Here is an 18214-nt window from a genome sequence, read left to right as displayed (position 1 = left end):
CAGACAACCATGAAAAGCCAAAGGCACAGATGAAATATGACAAAATCTAACTGAACAAGTAGTTGAAGAAAGATGAAGGCCACTGGGTCATTTCCTCCTCGCCGTCAATTCTTCTGTCCCCCTCTTGCCTTTGGTCTTCTTTCCTGATGTTCAGAAAGCTTGTGTTTCATTAGGGGTGGGATTTCGTTCCCCACTTCTGACCTCCACCCCTGGGCACTGGGAGTAGGGGAGGTCTTCAGGCTTGTGAAATGCCTTCGGCATCAGAGACAGACCCCGTGGCAGTCCCAGCGAGCCTGGGAGGAGAGAGACACTGATGACGGGAAAGGGGAGTTACTCAACGAGAAAGGCCCCATCCAAAGCCAGGCTGAGGGAGACAGTCACGATTCCTTCTTGCCTCTCCTCTTACTAACCTGAATCCCTCCCTCTGGTCTTATGATGGCAGTTTTCCCAGCTCTTTAAGGTCAATGCATGTTTCCCCCTTTCCCCAATCACTGGCTAGGCAGTTCCTCTCTCATTTGGGGCAGGAGATGGAAATTCAGTGAGCAGACAGGGGGCTTCTTGCCTGCTGTTCATTGCAACATTGACCTCTGCCCACGTGTTTTAGATCCATGCCTGTCCAACCCCTGTGCACATGGTGGGGACTGTCTCATCAGCGGGGCCACATTCACCTGCAGCTGTCCAGCCCCTTTCTCTGGAAACAGGTGTCAGAATGGTGAGTGGACCTTCACTGGATCCAACCTTCCCTCCGTGTTGAACAAGAGGCAGTTTCTCCTCCAATTCTAGGGGGTAAAGAAGGGTTCAGTAATCCCGTGAAAAGGCTGACAATCACACATATTATGTTGTGCATAATAGGTTCCTCAGCATGGTCACAGGCAGCATCTCACTGAGTCCTCACCCTTACATGTTAGATAGGACTAGTATGTCCATTCCACAGATAAGAACATTGAGGGTAAGAGGAGATAATAGCTGGGTTCTGACCAAGAGTGTTTAGACCAACTTCAACAGAGAAATGTTGTTCATATACAAGAGCAGGAAGGCTCTCAGGGCACATAAGGCTCAACCTTGTTAGAGAAAGGGAGCCCAGAGTGTACAGGGGACTTGCTTGTGGTTACACAGCTAATTAAGAGAAGAGCAGAAATTAGAGACCTGGTGCCTGACTCCCAGCCCCATGCTCTCTCTTCCTGCCATCCTCACTCGTGGAGACTCTGATAAACGGTGTGTCCACTTTTAGTGACCTCTTGTGGGCATAACATGAGGCTATGTAATAAGGTATTGGGAATAGAATTCTTACAGGCTAATTGCACCCCTAGAGAGAACCTGGATTCTGTCGCATCTAGCAACCATCTAAGTGGGGTGGGGGAGGAAGTGAGGGTTTTGTGGTTGACTTGTTTTCTCTGTGCCCTCTTCAGTTATTCCTACCATTTTCAATCCTACAAAATCTTTCAATAAATTTTTTAAGATGGTTTGGGATATCAGGCACAAACATAGTCACTGGGTTTATCCCTCAACTTCTTGGAAGAATGACAAAATTGTAAATGGAATATAAAATCAGCTATACAATGGAGAAACTCAAATTGCAGCTCCACTTTTCTGAAGGTGTAAAAATGATCAAGGTGTTTATAAAAATCGCATAATAAAGACTATGAGCCCTAGAAGCTCATAAGGAACTGGGAAGCAATCATCCACGACCCAAGGACAAGAGAGAAGCCTTGTCTAGGTGGGGAGCATGATGTTTCAGAACCATGGACAGGGGGCATATGCTCTATCACTCACCAACACCACCTCTCCCCACGCCCCCACACTCCCCTCCCGAACATTGTACTGTACAGGTACCTCTCAAAGTAAAATGTGCCCCAAATAATGTCCTGTACTTTGTCCCTACTTCCCTATTGATCTCCTACAGTGCAAAACAAATGCAAGAACAACCCATGTGGCCGAGGAGACTGTCTCATTACTCAGAGTTCTCCTTACTACCGCTGTGCCTGTAAACACCCTTACAGGGGTGAAGACTGCTCCACAGGTAAGTGCTGGAGGCCTCTTCTATGCTAAGCTCTCTCTACCGTGGCTTGTGCCTGGGATGTCAATATCCTCCTGTGTGGAAGTCCAGATACATCCAATGTTTTGGTGGCATCCAAGATGGCCCTTTTAACTAGGACTTTCTAAGATTCATTACCTCTGGAAAGTCCAGTGAGAATTGACTTGTCTGTGTCTCTTCCCAACAAAAAATAATCATCTTGAAACTCATTTCATCTAGGAAGTAAGCCCTGGTCTTTTCCTAGAATGGGCCATGTATATTTATTCACAGCTATGAGTCAGGCATTGTCCCAGGAGATTTACATTCTCTCTCACATTGTCCCCAAAACACTACAAGAAACAGTTTTACAGGTGAAGAAATTGAAGTTCAGAAAGGTTAGCTAACTTGCTTATGGTCACTCAGCTGTCAAGAGGCAGAGCTAAGTTTCAACCTAGCTCAGACTGGCCCCCAAATTCCTGCTCAGTCTATGCATCTTGTTTTTCCTCACTGAGCGACTCATCTACTTATAGACTCTTTTTTGCTGGCCTCCATCATATTGCTTCATCCATGTTTGCTTATGTTCTTAAGGTCTGTGTGTATGTTTTCTTGCATGTCAGTGGGTCTCTCTTTCCCCTTTGGTGACCCATTTTTGTGAAAGGATGGACACCAGAAAAGTGCCACCAATACCTCCTCATCAGCTCAGATGTAGCTGCAACTCCTTCTAAAGAGCCTTCCTGGACCCACTTCCTGTGTTCACAGCGGTTCCTGCATGCAGGCCAAATCCCTGCCAAAATGGCGGCACCTGCTCCCGGCATAGGCGGAGATCCAAGTTCACCTGCACCTGTCCTGACCAGTTCAAGGGGAAACTCTGTGAAATAGGTATGGGTCTATAGTACCACTTCATCAGAAACTCAGGGACACGTGTGAGGCCTCTGGACTCCTTTATCTGTTTGCATTTTGTTGCCAGAACAGGGTTCAAGTCAATTCCCAAGCTCTGCTATTGCCTCGGCCTTCCAGCCTAAGGGCGTAGGGTATGTCTGGCTCCATGTAGAGGAAGTCATAAACTGGGATATAGCGCAGGCAAGTCAAGCACTCCTGGGTATCCTTGGGCCTCAACCTACCTACCACTGGTTCTTGTTTGAGCCAAAATTAAAGAACTCAGCTCTCACCCCCACCCCCATGATATTCCTTGTTTTTAAGCTGGGTTGAATGTGGAGCATTCAAACCACCTTATTTCTGGGAACTCGTAGTGAAACCTCAGGGTGATCAGCATTCAGGCCCAATCCTCTCACCACCTGATATACCTGCCAAGTCCTTTCCAGGCATGGCACACCAGCTGGTCTCAGTTCTCACATTCCCAACTGCTCTCTCCAAGGTTCTGATGACTGCTATGTTGGTGATGGCTACTCTTACCGAGGGAAAGTGAGTAAGACAATCAACCAGCACTCATGCCTTTACTGGAACTCCCACCTCCTCTTGAAGGAGAATTACAACATGTTTATGGAGGATGCTGAGGCCCATGGGATTGGGGAGCACAACTTCTGCAGGTAAAGCTTACCATCCTCCCTGTCCTCCGTCTTGGCCACTTGTCAATGGAGGGATTTGTTTGTCCCTCCCCTCTGCTCCTAGTTCTCCTGGGCCAGCTTCGAAATTTTGGAACGGAACACTGAAACTCATCAGCTTTCTCTCTAGGAAGATTTTCCAACTCAGGATAGGTTAGGTTATGCTGCTGTAACGAACAACCCCCAAATCCCAGTGGCTTGAGCACATCAATGTTAATTTCCCATTAATGCTACGCGTGTCATGTAGGTTGGGTGTGGAGGTAGCGGGTATTCTTAGCTTCACTTAGTTACTCAAATACACAGGAAGGGCAAGGCGAGACTGGAACATGGAGCGTGAGGTTTTTACCACCTCAGCCTAGAAGTGACACATCATCTTACCACACATGTTTCGTTGGCCGGAAATAGTCATATAGTCTCACACAACTTCAAGGGATAAATGGAACTTCAAAGGGATAAATGGAAAATGGAATGTTTGGTTAGCATGACGGTCTCTGACACAAGGATGTGCAGGTTTTCCCAAATAAGAATAATGCCATTTCTATCCCTGGTGATGACTGGTACCTTCTTCCCCGTCTTCCTGACCATCCTGTTGGCTTCCTCCCACAGCTCATTGTCTAACCAAGACCAAGGACATGCATGGTCTGCATATAGAAACAGAGATTTTTTTGTATGGCTTTAAACTGGTTCCATTAAGCAAGAGGATTTCCCTAGCACAAGACACAGTTTTCCTTCTACTTTCACTTACCTTGAGCTGCCCCCTCCATGGGACTGTCTTCAGGGTGACCCCCAGCAGCCGCTCTCAGAGAATTCCCATGCACAGAACTTGAAGGTTTGGGCAGAGGAGCCCTACTCTCACCATGTTTCTGTAGTTATTTCACTTTCCTGACAAAGAAGGATCTTCAACAGGGATCTCATTTATTTTCCTACAAACAATGTAATATGTCCCGTGGACCTGGCACAAAGCTCGTGAACTACTCCCTGGTTATTGAGATTCTCCTCTGGAAGTTAAGATTTGGCCCCCAGATTATAACCACCCTAATATGTCAAGGTTTGCTAACCTGTTGGAGGAATGGAATGGAATGTGGTCCCAGGGGGATGCGAGAGCTTGGTGCTCTCTTACTCAAAGGACTTTTAATGAGGTCCAGCGAGTTCACCAAGCCTTGACTCCGGCTTACTTTGTTTTTTTTTAATTTTAGAAACCCAGATGAAGACCAAAAGCCCTGGTGTTTCTTTAAAGTAAACAATGCAAAGGTGAAATGGGAGTACTGTGATGTCCCCGCCTGCTCAGCCCTAGGTAAGTCTGTGGCTGTCTGGAGGCCCGGGTAGTGGGGAGGTTGCAGAGCCATAGACAGATGTTCCTGGAACTCCCTCTCTGTCCTACCCCGGTCCTTCCACAACTCCTGCTTTACCATTTGCCATCCCAGTGGCAACCCAACTGCTCAACCCTCTGCTCCCCTCTCGGGAGGTCGAGCAGACTTGGATACCTTTGTAAACTCAGGCTTCCTGACTCCCAGTCAGTTCACTCAGCAAATACTGATCGATTGCTTGCTGGATGCCAGGCGCTATGCCAGGCCTTCCGTGTACAGTGGTGATCAAACAGTGGCTGGGTCTCCACAGCCTCTCAGGATACAGCATGGACTGAATTCCAGCCTCACAGTCTTCCTGCCTCGCTGCCTTAGCCCACCTCTCTACCCACGTCTGAAGCAATGCACCCTCCCTCTGCTCAATGGAATTACTTCCCTGGACAGTTTCATTTCTGTGCCTTTGCTCTTATGGTCACCTCTGTCTGTAATACTGTGTCCCATACCCGCTTTTGTTCATATCCAACCATTCTTTGAGAATCAACCCAAGTAACCACTCCTCCAGGAAGTCCTCCAAGATTTACCAAGTGAAATATTACCTCTCCCTTCTTACAAACTGCATGGAATAGATTGGGCACCATCCATGCAACACTTGCTGCTCTCCCCTTTGCATGACAGTTATGTGTGCAAATGTCTTCTCTCCCCCGCTCTACTTCATCTGAATATCTTCCCCTAGGCACCAAAAAAGCCTCCAGAATATATGTGTGCATTAACAAATAGTTAAATACATACCCAGAGATGGAGTTATATATTTATACACACATTTTTTATTGAAGTATATTTGCTGTACAATATTATGTAAGTTATAGGTGTACACTACAGTGATTCACAATTTTTAAAGGTTGTACTCCATTTATAGTTATAAAATATTGGCTATATTCCCCCGTTGAACAATATATCCTTGTAGCTTATTTTATACCTGATAGTTCATACCTCTTAATCCCTACCCCTGTCTTGCCCCTCCCTCCTTCTGTCTCCCCACTGCTAACCACTAATTTGTTCTCTATATCTGTGAGTCTGCTTCTTTTTTTTTGTCACATTCACTAACCTGTTGTATTTTTTAGATTCCACGTATAAGTGATAAACATTTTTTATGTGTCTGTCTACATGTCAGAATAAGAAGGAAAAAGCAACATCTTCATCATTAATCCTATAGACTCGCTTTGTATTAATCAATGTATTCCACAAATGCTAACTGCACACGTGCCTATCCTATATGCACCAGTATAGTCTCTTAGCTCTGGACACTAGTTAAGCGTCCGGATGCAGAGCCATACCTCTGACAAGGTCCTTCTGAGGATCTGCAGGGAGGGTGAGAAGTGTGATTTATTTTGCTTGTGCTTCACAGATGTTGCCAACTCAGAGCCCCTGACCAAACTTCCCGAGTTTGACTCATGCGGGAGGACTGAGACAGCAGACAGGAAGGTCAAGAGGATCTACGGCGGCTTTAAGAGCACAGCGGGCAAGCACCCATGGCAGGCGTCCCTGCAGACCTCGTTGCGACTGACCATCTCCATGCCCCAGGGCCATTTCTGTGGGGGGACGTTGATCCACCCCTGCTGGGTGCTGACTGCCGCCCACTGCACCGAGTAGGTGCCTGCTGGGAGCAGAGGTTAGGGTGGCTGCAGTCTCCAGGGGTGTTCTTCTCCCCCCATCTGAGCAGCATCTTGGCAACTCTGGCAGGACCTGGGGGTCGGATCTTGCTCCAAGGGCAAAAGGATGTTTCCTTACAACCAGATAGAAGAGAGCTCCCATGTGTAGAATGCTCACCACGTGCATTACATGTGTTATGACATGCAAGCCTCGAAACTAGCTACTTAAAGACGAGCAGGAGAGTTCTTTAGCAAGACCATGATTACAGATGGGGATGCTGAGGTGCGAGAAGGTCAGGTCATCTGTCAAAGGTCACACAGCTGACCAGGAGCAGAGCCAGGGTGTGGCTCCAGGCTCTCAAATTCCAGGGCTAGTTCCTGATCATCTTACTTTCCCTTATAGCTTAAAAGCCAAATATCTGAAAGTGGTGCTAGGGGACCAGGACCTGACGAAGACAGAATTCCACGAGCAGAGCTTTGGGGTGGAGAAGATATTCAAGTACAGCCACTATGACGAAAGAGACGACATTCCCTACAACGACATTGGCAAGTCTCTTCTATCGTGGCTCTCCCATGGGTCTTGTCCTGGGTGGGTTTCTCTACTGATGGAAAGCTGAGGTTTGGTTCTAGAAGGTGCTGTTGCCTTCTTGGTCCCTCATAGACCCTGTAAGGTAGAGTGTTTTAGTTCTTCAAGATCTGTGTTAGCTTTGCAGATACATGGGCACAAGTTCTTAAACTGAGGGGAAGAGATGCTAGGAACATTGCGTTGTGGAGAGAGCTCAGCCTTGAACTAAGAGCTGGCTCACCTCTCTGAGCTTCAATTCCCTCTGCTGTAAAACGGGCACACTGATGTACAGTCTCCACTTCCTGTGTGCTAAGCGACGTGATGTTCACGTATCCCCATGCACACCTGGCACCTGGTAGGCAATGACGTACTTGATCTGCCTCCTGCTTAGTTCTGTCCCCTATTTCTCCATTCACAGACCTCTCACTCCTTCTGCTTCCTCGATATCGTTTTTTCCCCCTTAAAGCCTGTTTTTTTAAAAACAAGGATTAGAAGTAATTTAAAACTCAGCCTGAAGTGTTATTACTCCTCCGAATTGAAAGTTAAAAGAATGAAATGACCAACGGAGAGTCCTTTTAGTTATTGGGAATGGGGCTTTGCTAGGTCCACCTTCCAATCAAGTTGAAGCTGATGCTTCTTTGACAGAGAGGATATCATTGCCCATTTCCCCTTTCTCTACCTAGCTTTGCTCAAGCTAAAGCCAGTGGATGGTCACTGTGCTCTGGAATCCAAATATGTGAAAACTGTATGTTTGCCTGATGGTCCCTTTCCCCCTGGGACTGAGTGTCACATCTCCGGCTGGGGTGTTACAGAAACAGGTGAGTCTGGCCATGCATTCTCCTGAGGCCCAGGTGAGTTACATCCACCAGACAAGAAAGGGTTACACTCAACTGCCCTCCTGAACTAGATATCAGTGTTATATTCAAAATGTATAAACCAAAGAAAGGGATTGCCCCATCTCTCAAGCTCCAGTTAAATCTCATCACCTTCAAGGAGTCTTCTCTGATCTCCATATCTGTCCTTGGCCCCAACCCTTAGATCTTTGACTTTCAACAAGCCTTGATCCTGTATCCATGGAGAACTTTTTCCTTTCCTAGGTACATTGGAAAGAGGATAAATTAGAAAGAAGATGGATTTTGGAGTCAGACAGACTTGTATTAGGTTCTTGGCTTTCTCACTTGACTTGGACAGCTGAGTTTCGGTTTCCCAATAACATCCTAGGTTTGGAATCATGATAACAAGAGACGATAGAATTCTCCAGATATATTCATTAAGTCAGCCCCTGGAGGGCAGGGGTCAGGTTTCATTCACCTTTGACTCTACTACGGTGCTTTGGTCAAGGCTCTCTACATAGTAGCATTCTAGAAATTTTTGTTAAGTCAAGCTATTGATTTATCTCTAGGATTTGGTCTGATCTTAAAAAGTAACCAAAGGGCTACTTTTCTTATAGTACTGACAAGGTTACATCCTCTCACATATGAAATTCAGAAGTGTATATCAAGTCTCTCTCAAATACTCAAAATAGATTTCTCTTCCCCCCAAATCTTGTTCCAAATAATGGAAAGCAAGAATCACTTTAAATAGGCCCATATTCATGAAGAAAGTGAAATGTAATACACACATTTGTCAGAAGGCTTCTGGGAAAGAAGATTTCTGATAGATAATTAGATTTAGGGTTAACCAGGCAACATTTTTGTAGCTAACTTCACTGGAGTCCAGGTAAACCTTTCAGCATCGTGGTGCTGACGAGAGCAGATCGAGAAGAACAGAGGTTCTTTAGGCAAGGAAACGTCTTCTCTGGGAAGCAGGCACTCTAGGTGATCAACCAGGGCACTTCACGCATCATGAAGTCTCTACTACGTGCAGCCCTCTGTCAGGCATGGGAAATTAAAAATAGGTTTGAGACACCATCCCTGCTTGCCCAACCTCACCGTCTAGCTGGGGAGACAGAGGAGGGCATAAATGATTCTGCTGCATGGGATAAGCACAGCACTGAAGGTCTGTAGAACCGTCGTGAAGGCTGAAAGCGAAGAGTCCCCAGCCCTGAAAGATGAGGCTGCTCTGCCCATCTCCTGTGAAAACCCTTCCTGCCGAGCTCAGGTCTGGTGGCCCTCTTCTGACTGCTGCTGGCTTCTGGTGGGGCAGGTTCCAGCCTGGTCTCTGCAGTGGCAACCTCCTTTCTCTGCCCCTCAGGAGACGGGTCCCACCAGATCCTGGACGCCAAAGTCAAGCTCATCAGCAACACTGTGTGCAACTCCCGCCGACTGTATGACCACATGATCGATGACAGTATGATTTGTGCAGGAAACCTCCAGAAGCCTGGGCAAGACTCCTGCCAGGTCAGAGACTCCAAATGGTACTTGAAGAAGGAGGGGCTGACAGGACCTTACACCGGGCACAGAGGGCCCTTAGAACCCTGGGCTGGGAGGTGGGTTCAGAGACCCACCTGCCATTAAGCTAGAGGGGACACGTCTGTCCTCTGGCAAATCTGAGTCCACATCAAACCAGGACGACCCAGCATGATAACCATAGCTGTCACTTTGCCCACATTGTCCAACTTAATTCTCACAACCATCTGGTGAAGGGGATGTCATTATCACCATTGTACAGATGCTTAGAGAAACCATCTTGGCCTATAGCACCTGGGTGGCAAGTGGCAGAGCAGGAATTTGCTCCACTGCGTTTAAATGGCCTCAGCACTGGGCAGCTTGTCTGCGAATCCCAATAAGCAGGGAACAGTCCCAAAGACCAGTGCTTGGAAGGAGAGAGATGAGACGCCAGAGGATTCACGATAATATTGACTAACCATTAGGGTTTAAATGTGTGTGTGTGTGTGTGTGTGTGTGTGTGTGTGTGTGTGTGAAGGGGGAGGGTGATTTAACCCTAATAAACTAATTGGCTGAGCGGCTTCTCTGTGGCCAGAGCCAATTTAGAACCTGCCTGACACCAGCCACCATATAGGACTTTGGGGGACCAGCATGGGCACATTCAAATCTGAGCTCCTCCCTACAAAGGGACCCAACAATGATCTCCCAGCCTCGAGCCCCTTTGGGGATGGGAAATCACAATCACTCTCCCCAGGGTTTGTGGCTGTACTGTGACCCTCTGCCCCTTCCCAAGGAGCCACAGATATCCGCCTAATCAAAGGAGGCGTGTGGGCAGATGGGATTGATTTTCCCTAAGTCCCTAGAAGACGAATAAGAAAACAGATTGTTCAATTCTCTAGGTATTTCAAGGGCTTCCCTTGTAGGCTTTAAAAGCAGATGGTCATGGGTTTGAAAGCTGCTTCTATCCTTTACTTTGTGACCTTTATCAATCACTGAATGGCTTAGTCAGCTCGGGCCTCTATAAAAAATTACCTTAGACTTGGTGGCTGGCTTAAAAAACAGACATTTATTTCTCACAGTCCTGGAGGCTGGAAGTCTGAAATCAGGTGCCGGCATGGGTGGGTTCTGGTGAGGACCCTCTTCCAGGTTGCAGACTGCCAACTCCTCATTGTGTCCTCTCATGGTGGAGAGAGAAAGCTAGTTCTCTAGGGTCTCCTCTATAAGGGCACTAATACCATGCATGAAGCCTCCACCCTCATGACCTAATCACCTCCCCAAAGCCCCACCTCCTAATAACATCCCAGTGAGGATTAGGCTTCAGCATATGAATTTGGGGGCAGCGGGACATAAACATTCAACCCACTGCACCGAAATAATTCTCCAACCTCAGGTGTCTAATCTATAAAACGGAAAGAGTGTATCCATAAAATCAGCAGATTGTAGCTAAGATTGAAAGAGACAATTCATTAAAAATCCTACCAGTCGCGGTGCGTAAGCAGCAGTGTGTGTGTGTGTGTGTGTGTGTGTGTGTGTGTGTAACTGGGGGTTTAATATGAACCAGGCACTGTTCTATGTGTTTTACAAACATTAGTCCTCACATGACCCTCAGGGCGGGGCAGGGGTTCTGTTACTATCCACGGTTTACAGTGTGAGAAACCGAGGCCCCGTTGGCCAGCAGGCGGTAAGCCTGGTTTGGAGCCCAGCAGATCTAACTCCATGGACCATGTTAAACATCAAGGTCATGCTGCCTCTGAGCCCCATCCTCCTTGCCATGTGTGTGCCCTTGTGGGCCCTGGAAGGGCTCTATCCAAACAGGGCACCTCTCAGCCTACGCCAGATCCCTGCTGGAATGAGAAGTTGAGGGCCCCTTGTAATACCTGTATCACTAAGAGTCACGGCGGGTCAGGAAGTAGGGCTGGGCCTGGCACTGGGCCCCGGCCCCGTGGCTTCTCTGACTCAGGAAGCCCTCACTGACTCAGGACGTAGGTCGGTATTTGTTTCTCTCCCTTCAGAGCACTGCGTCACATGAGGCATTGGAAGAGCCTTGTTGCTACTTTCCCCAGGGCTGGCCAGCAGTCTCCCCCCACCCCCGCCCCACCCCCACCCCCGGCATCCCCTCACGGAGGGTGGGGCTGTCTCTGAATGTATTCCTATTCACAAGGCTGACTCCTGCGTCTTTTTCCCATAGGGTGACTCTGGAGGCCCTCTGACCTGTGAGAAGGACGGTACCTACTACGTCTATGGGATCGTGAGCTGGGGCCTGGAGTGTGGGAAGAAGCCAGGAGTCTACACCCAAGTGACCAAATTCCTGACTTGGATCAAAGCCACCATGGAAAGGGAGGCTAGCTTTTGAGGTGTCTTCCAAAGCTCACAGCCCATCCTCCTTAACACCCAGCCAAGGCGAGGCCTCACGGGCAGCCGTGGGCAGCCCCTGACGCCTCCGAGTATCCAGGCTCTAATCAGAGACCACTGCTGCCCAGCCTGGGGTGCCCTGGACCAGCATGGCCACCACATCCTCAGGCTCCCTCCTGGGAAACCCAGAAATGAGACACTCAACCTGAAGTATATGATGTTTGCTTCCCTTCCAACAATTGTAGCTTCTAGAAAATCAGTGTTCATCGACTGCCTTCACCTCGGACATGGACATTTGCAAATGTGAGATTTCAGACGGCTTAGCCTCAGTGGGGGTCACCTTTACATCTTTATTCCTCATCCCAGACACTCAAGGCACGCAACAGGGCCACCCACTTCTAGGTGTCTGACGGGACCAAAATACAACATTCTCCACCCACTTTCAGAGGGTTGTTATTTTAATAAAGGAGGATCGGAGCATGGGCTGGGGTGCTGTTTTCACAGTTGGCCCCAACTGAAGCCATGTATGTCCCTGGCGTGCAAACTTCCTCTCCAGCTTCTCTCCCAAGAATCCCAGGTGGACGCCGCCCACTCACAACGGCAGGGCCTTCCTCCTTTTGACGTGAAGAATCTCGGTGGCATCTGGGTTCACATCCCCCCTCTGATCATCTCCAGTCTCTACAGCCTCCTGCCCCCCCTGCAGAAATCAAACACACCTCCCTGAGTTAAGACGAACCTTCTGTCCTGCTCCCGTAGGACAAGCTGTCTAAAATGCTGGCCCTCCCCTCCCTTTCTCCCTCCTCCGTCCTCCCCAAGAAGAAGGATCCTCAAGGCAAGAAAGAGAGAGAAGTAAAGCCAATCTCTCATTTAGACGTGGCATCTTTCTTCCGAACAAAGTAGGGTTCAAAACCCAGACTGTTGTAGCCAGCAAGTCCCTGACCCCTTCCGTGAATGTAACGAGCAAACAGCACAGCCTGGGCTGCCGCGGCTGCTACTGATGTAGCCCCGGCACGTTTTGTCTCCGAAGAACTTATGGCTGTGACTTCAGAGAAAACCCTGCAGGAAGTTTAACCCGGGTGTCATCCTCCTGGTCACCTCAGACCCATGAAATTAGGCACCTTGCCTGAGCTGCATTTCACATGTCTTTAGAGCCAGCTGACCTTTGGCCAAAAATAAAGTTTGAAAAGAAACAATGAGTTTGCCTTTCCCCCATGGTCTTGCAAGCCAGCCCGCTACTCACGTAAGCTCCCCGGAGACCCAGGCCCCTCGCGTTGGCCAGCTCTGCAGCCCGCCGAGCCATTTCCACTTTGTAGGAGCCAGGAGGTGTCCAGCCAATACCTCTGGTCAGGTTCAAGTCTGATTTGTACTTAACCTTGGGGGGAGGAGGGAGGCAAGAGGAATAGGTCAGCAGGCTTTGCGGGGAGGCTTAAAAAGCCTGCCCTGGAGAATATGCTGTCAGTGAAGCCCCGTCAAGGGAGGCAATTCAGCTTAAGCAGGAGCTCCCTGGCATCGAGGACCCTGTGTGCTGGGAGCTGGGCCAGCATAACGCTGTCCTCTGCATCTTTCCATTCAAGTGATGGGGCTGTAACGGGGGTGGAGGGTCAGAGACCTGGCTCAAGGCCGAGCTCCCATGTTGACTTGCTCTGTGGCCTTACGGAAGTCATTTCCCTTTTTTGGGTTTCAGTTGCCCCCCAGAGAAAGGTCACGGTCCAGGCGACTACTAAGATCCCTTGGAAAGAGTACAGCACAGCAATGAAGAGCTTGTGCTCTCGCATCAGACCAAATGGGGCTCAGATCCCAGGCCCGCCACTTATTTGCCATGTGATCTTGAGTTTGTTACTTCACCTCTCTAAGCCTCAGGTTCCCCATCTGTGAACTGGGGCAGTGATGGGCTGGTTGTGAGAGCTATGTGGCACGGCGCTCAGAAAGCATTCGGCACAGAGCCTGGCCCACAGGAGGGACTCAGTACATTGCAATTCCTGTCATTTCTTCTGGCACTCTTGAGTTAGGTCTCCTGGGTTCTATCTCAGCCCAGGTCCTCCCTGAAGGTAACATGGGACATGGGATTCTGGCCATCTCTTATGAAGAGGCCCCAGAGGCCGGGCCTCGGCCAGGGAGTGAGGGCAGCCCACATCGCTCTGCAGCTCGTGGGCCTTCTCGGCATGCTTCAGGCCCGGCTGCTCTGGGTCTCAGGTGGGCTAGGGCAGGGGCTGCCTGTAGCACACACTGCTGGCCAGCTGCTGGCTCCTCTTGGCTTAGAGGAAGCCAGGCCGGTCTGGGCGGCTGTGGAACTGGGACCGACTCTTAGCGAAGTCCTTCCTGTACTCGTTGTCACTCTGGAGTTTGCTGACACTGAGGAAACGCTTCATCCTCGGGTCGTCGTGGATGCTGCAGTACCCAGTCGGCAGGCCCCAGTCCCGCAGGGAGGCCTCTCTGTACCGGGAGTGCAGGTCAGAGGTGCAGAGGGGGGTCATGGGTGCCCACCTCCCTTCTAGGACCAGTCCTCAGGATCTCAGCAGGAGGTTCAGCCGTGGGTTAAGGACACAGCTTTGGATTCAAGTAGACCTGGGATCTGGATCTCCCTCTGTTGCCTACTAGCTGTGTGGCCTTGGGTCAGTTACTGAGTCTCTCTGGTTTCTTGGTTTCCCCACCTGATAAAATGGGAGAATGAACCTCCACCCCATGGGACATTGAGAGGATTCAGTGGGGGCTGAGCTTCATGTCTGGCACAGGCTCATATGCCCACCGAGTGTTGGCTGCTGGTATTATTGCTGCTGTAATGGTTAATAATCCAACAGCAAGAAAAATGTGCCCACTCTCTCAGTAGCCGCTCATCCTTTGATTCTTTCCAGCTTGCAGGGACCCAGTCCAATGCTCCTCAAACCATCTATAGTGAAGGACAGGATTCATTTTGTTTCGATTTTTAAAATTTCCAATCTGTCAAAAGTCCGATATGCAGTCCTCCTGCCTGGGATTAGTATGTAGTGGTACCAGGTACATTTGACAACACATAAAAACTGGCCTCTACTCTGCTCAGCCAGAGAAGTCCACCAGTCACAGGCTTGGAGGTCATAACGTCTAATTGCTAAGAACGTTTCTGAATGCTTGCTCTTGATTTCTGTACTTATCTCACTTTGGACCAGTAACAAGCCACTCGTGAATGATGACGTATCTAGTTAATGATATCTTCCTATTCAGTAACGGAAGCTGCCGTGTTTTGTCATGTTCTGTGCATGACACTATGAACCCTTTTGGTTTCATCCCTACATCAATCCTAGGAGACCAGTATTAGATGTCTATTTCATAGATGGAGATATTTGAGTTCAGAGAATTTAAGCAACTTGCCCAAGACCATAGAGCCAATTCCTAAGTGACTGAGTCAGGATTTGAACTCAAGCCAATCTAGGGGGGAAACCCAATCTCTTTCTATCCCATCACAGTGCACTTCAGCTAAAAAAAAATCGTCCCTCAATTAAAGGTCAACAAATCAACCATACGTTAATTGACTTCTAGGTACTGTCCACACGCATCAACCTTTAAGAGTGCCTCTCTTAAAACAGAGGGAGTGGGAATACAACCCTCCCCAATTCCAAATTTCTGGCTAAGATGCTAAAAAATAAGGCCAACTTTTTTCTTTCATTTGAAATATTTGTTCAGTTTTGGTTGCCGGTGGTTTGCCTTTCAACAGATCTGGGAAAACCAGAGCAAAACCTATCAGTGAGAGAGAGAGAGAGAGAAGAGGGAGAGAATGTGAGGTCTTACGTCACTGGCAATCTCCCTGGATGCCCGGGCGGTCTGGAACGGGATGGCGTCCAGCCTGAAGTCATAGCCACCATCCCGGGTCTGTTCCCAAGAGTTTCTGTAGACTTTCTAGTTGGGGAAACAAAGAAATGAGTGAGCGGGGAGTGAGGAGCTCCATGTCTGGAATGTTGCTGGCTCTCAGTGGGAGTGGCTCCTAAACACGCACCCTCTGTCTTGCTGGTGCCCAGAATGGCAGAGCCCGTGGTCCCACATCCATCCTGAGGACTTGCCCAGCTCTGGCCACAAAGGGCTTCGGCTCTCAGCCCCCAGCCTGAGCATCAGGCCCTGCTCTGGTGGGTCTTGGGGTCTGTGGGTCTGGCTCATTTGCTACAACCCACTGGTACCAGGTGCCCCTGACCCCCTTCTTTCTGTCTTTGCTTTTATTTCAGTGTTTCAGGTTTGCAGCTTCTAGATGCCCAAACTCAAAAGTTCAAGAACCCTGTTTCTTCCCACATGCCGAAGGTTCTGTTCCTTGGGTCCTGGCACCCACATGTTCACTGGCTCCACTGACTTCCTGGGGGCCCCTGGGCTACCTCTGATGCCATGTCACAGCATCCCTATGAAGCATGCTGTATCCCACATGCACCCCTGGTGCCTGCACTGAGGGGAGAGCCTTCCCCCGAATTAAATTGATTGTCAGGAACCTGCCCGAGTTCCTGACCCCCGTATGTCACATCTTCCTCTTTCATTTTTTTCCCTTTTCAAGTTGTTCTCACACACCCTCGGGGAGTCTGTAATCACATCCTCTCAGTCCTCAGGTAGACCCACATCACCGATGGAGGCATCAAAATCTCCCGTGCCTTCATGTAGCTAATTTTTTTTTTTTTCAAGATAAGGGAATGGCTCCATGAAAGGAGTCATCTGGAGATCCCAGCGGAAGGCTGTTCTTTATTCCGCCACAGAGAAGGGAGACAGCAGGCGAGGCACATCGCCAACAGATGACAAAGTGACAGCCCCAGAGCGTGTCGGTCTCTCACTCATTCCCAGAGCCAGGGCAGGTGAGGGGGCCCTTAAGAACCTTACTTTTGTCACTTGGAAATAGAGGTCAAGGCTGAGGCTCTGTTCTACAGGGGATTCGGGGGATTAAGCCCAGGAAAAGTGGCACAAAAAAAGCGAAGTGCCCTCACGCCACCCCACAACCGGGCCTGGAGCTAGCGGGGACCATGGAAAGCTTGAGCCAAGCGCGGTGGAGCTCATCGTTCTTCCCTGCTGCTGGTCGCCACCTCCACCTTCATCCCCGCCTCTGGCCCCAACACAACAAACCAGGAGCCAGACGCCTATTTTGCTCAAGCAGCGAGAAGTACAGAACCAATCATCGCTGGGGTCATCACCTTACGGACAGATCACAATCAGGGCCCAAAGGATTAGATTTCCTGGGTCACTACTGAGTTTAGCCGGCGGGACCGAGAGGTATGAGGAAGGGGAGGGGCATTCAGACAATGACAGACTAACCAGCCCCTCCAGCATTATGCTTCCTGTTCTGATGGTCCCGCAAATGTTAGACTAGCAAATCGAGTCAAAGCCCTTATCATTCCCTGGAAAGGGGTCTGCTGCGGTGCCTTCCTAATGAGCGCCTCCATGCCAGATCTGGGCTAGGGAATGACACCGACCCATCCACATAATCAAACTCCGAGGTCAGCCCACTCTGGTGTTCAACGCATCCCAGCCTCTGAGGCTCTGTAACAGAGGGTCAACTCCAGGGCACGGCCCAAATTGGTGTTCTCCCAGAGGTGCTGGACCCCCGTCTCCTGTCTCCCTATATACTATTTGCTTGATTGTCATCACTTCCTCCCCGGGTTTTTTTTATTCTGTTGAGGTTCTTGCCTTGCCACTGGGAGCCTTTAGACTTCGCAGGCGCTTTGATTTGGAACCCTGGGTGCTCCTCTTCTTTATCACAGTGGGCACAGCTTTGCCCTCATCCTCACACATTAGAGTCATTTGATTCTTTAGTTATTTCGGCTGCCTTACACATCTCAGTGGCTTTCTTTGCCCAGGAAGGTCACCTTCCCTCCACATCATCCTCACAGAGCACTTGATCCAATTGTGCGTATCCTCCACGCCCCCGAAGAAGTGCTCTTTCAAAAGAGGTCCATGAGTTCTCCATACCCGCATGCCCTGGCGGCTAATTTCAGCTCCGGAACTCGGCAGACTGGCATCCCTCGTGGGAGGAGAGATGCTTCTGCCACCAGCCTGGGGTGGCTGTCCTCCTTAAGCTGGGCCCCAGATGGGCTGGTAGTTTTATCCCAGTTTCCAGGGCCATGGGCCTCCAATAGTTCCTCTAATGGGGGCCTTGCCGCATTAATGAGATGGATGTTTTGTCCGAGCTCCGCGGAGGGGAGGTCCCGCTTCCCCAGATGGAGGTCAGCCCACCAGCTCCGCGGAGGGGAGGTCCCGCTTCCCCAGATGGAGGTCAGCCCACCAGAGCTGCTGTTCTAAAATTATCCCTCCCACAGCCCTCAAAAGCATCAAATGGTCATAATAACTCATATTTACAAAGCACCATCACATTCACTGTGTGGGATCCCACAGGGCTTTACAAACGCAACAAACTAATACACACGCTAACTAGAAGGCGCCTCTCGCCAACCCCCTGTTGATCTTCACGGAGCCCCAGGACACAATGGCCGGGCCAGGGCGGGG

The 18214-nt window shown here is 49.5% G+C and overlaps 2 protein-coding genes across 2 annotated transcripts in view; one reads left to right on the top strand and one right to left on the bottom strand.

Moving 5' to 3' along the window:
- HABP2 (hyaluronan binding protein 2) overlaps positions 1–12966 on the top strand; it is a 36904-nt gene extending 23938 nt beyond the window's left edge. The window contains exons 4-13 of the mRNA XM_065894072.1: positions 605–712; positions 1904–2020; positions 2774–2893; positions 3390–3561; positions 4773–4870; positions 6286–6526; positions 6933–7075; positions 7778–7912; positions 9288–9433; positions 11610–12966. Coding sequence (XP_065750144.1) covers positions 605–712; positions 1904–2020; positions 2774–2893; positions 3390–3561; positions 4773–4870; positions 6286–6526; positions 6933–7075; positions 7778–7912; positions 9288–9433; positions 11610–11774 — 1445 coding nt within the window. The 3' untranslated portion in view covers positions 11775–12966. The remainder of the gene's footprint in view (positions 1–604; positions 713–1903; positions 2021–2773; positions 2894–3389; positions 3562–4772; positions 4871–6285; positions 6527–6932; positions 7076–7777; positions 7913–9287; positions 9434–11609) is intronic.
- Positions 12366–18214, bottom strand: part of NRAP (nebulin related anchoring protein) — a 69616-nt gene continuing 63767 nt past the window's right edge. Inside the window, 4 exon segments of the mRNA XM_065894071.1 lie at positions 12366–12470; positions 13014–13145; positions 13906–14215; positions 15534–15643. Of these exon segments, the coding sequence (XP_065750143.1) occupies positions 12366–12470; positions 13014–13145; positions 13906–14215; positions 15534–15643 (657 nt within the window).

The sequence above is a fragment of the Phocoena phocoena genome, chromosome 16 (assembly GCF_963924675.1).
Source record: "Phocoena phocoena chromosome 16, mPhoPho1.1, whole genome shotgun sequence".
Classification (NCBI taxonomy): Eukaryota; Metazoa; Chordata; class Mammalia; order Artiodactyla; family Phocoenidae; genus Phocoena; species Phocoena phocoena.
The sequence above is the reverse complement of the archived record's forward strand: the minus strand, read 5'-3'. Positions and strand labels throughout refer to the sequence as shown.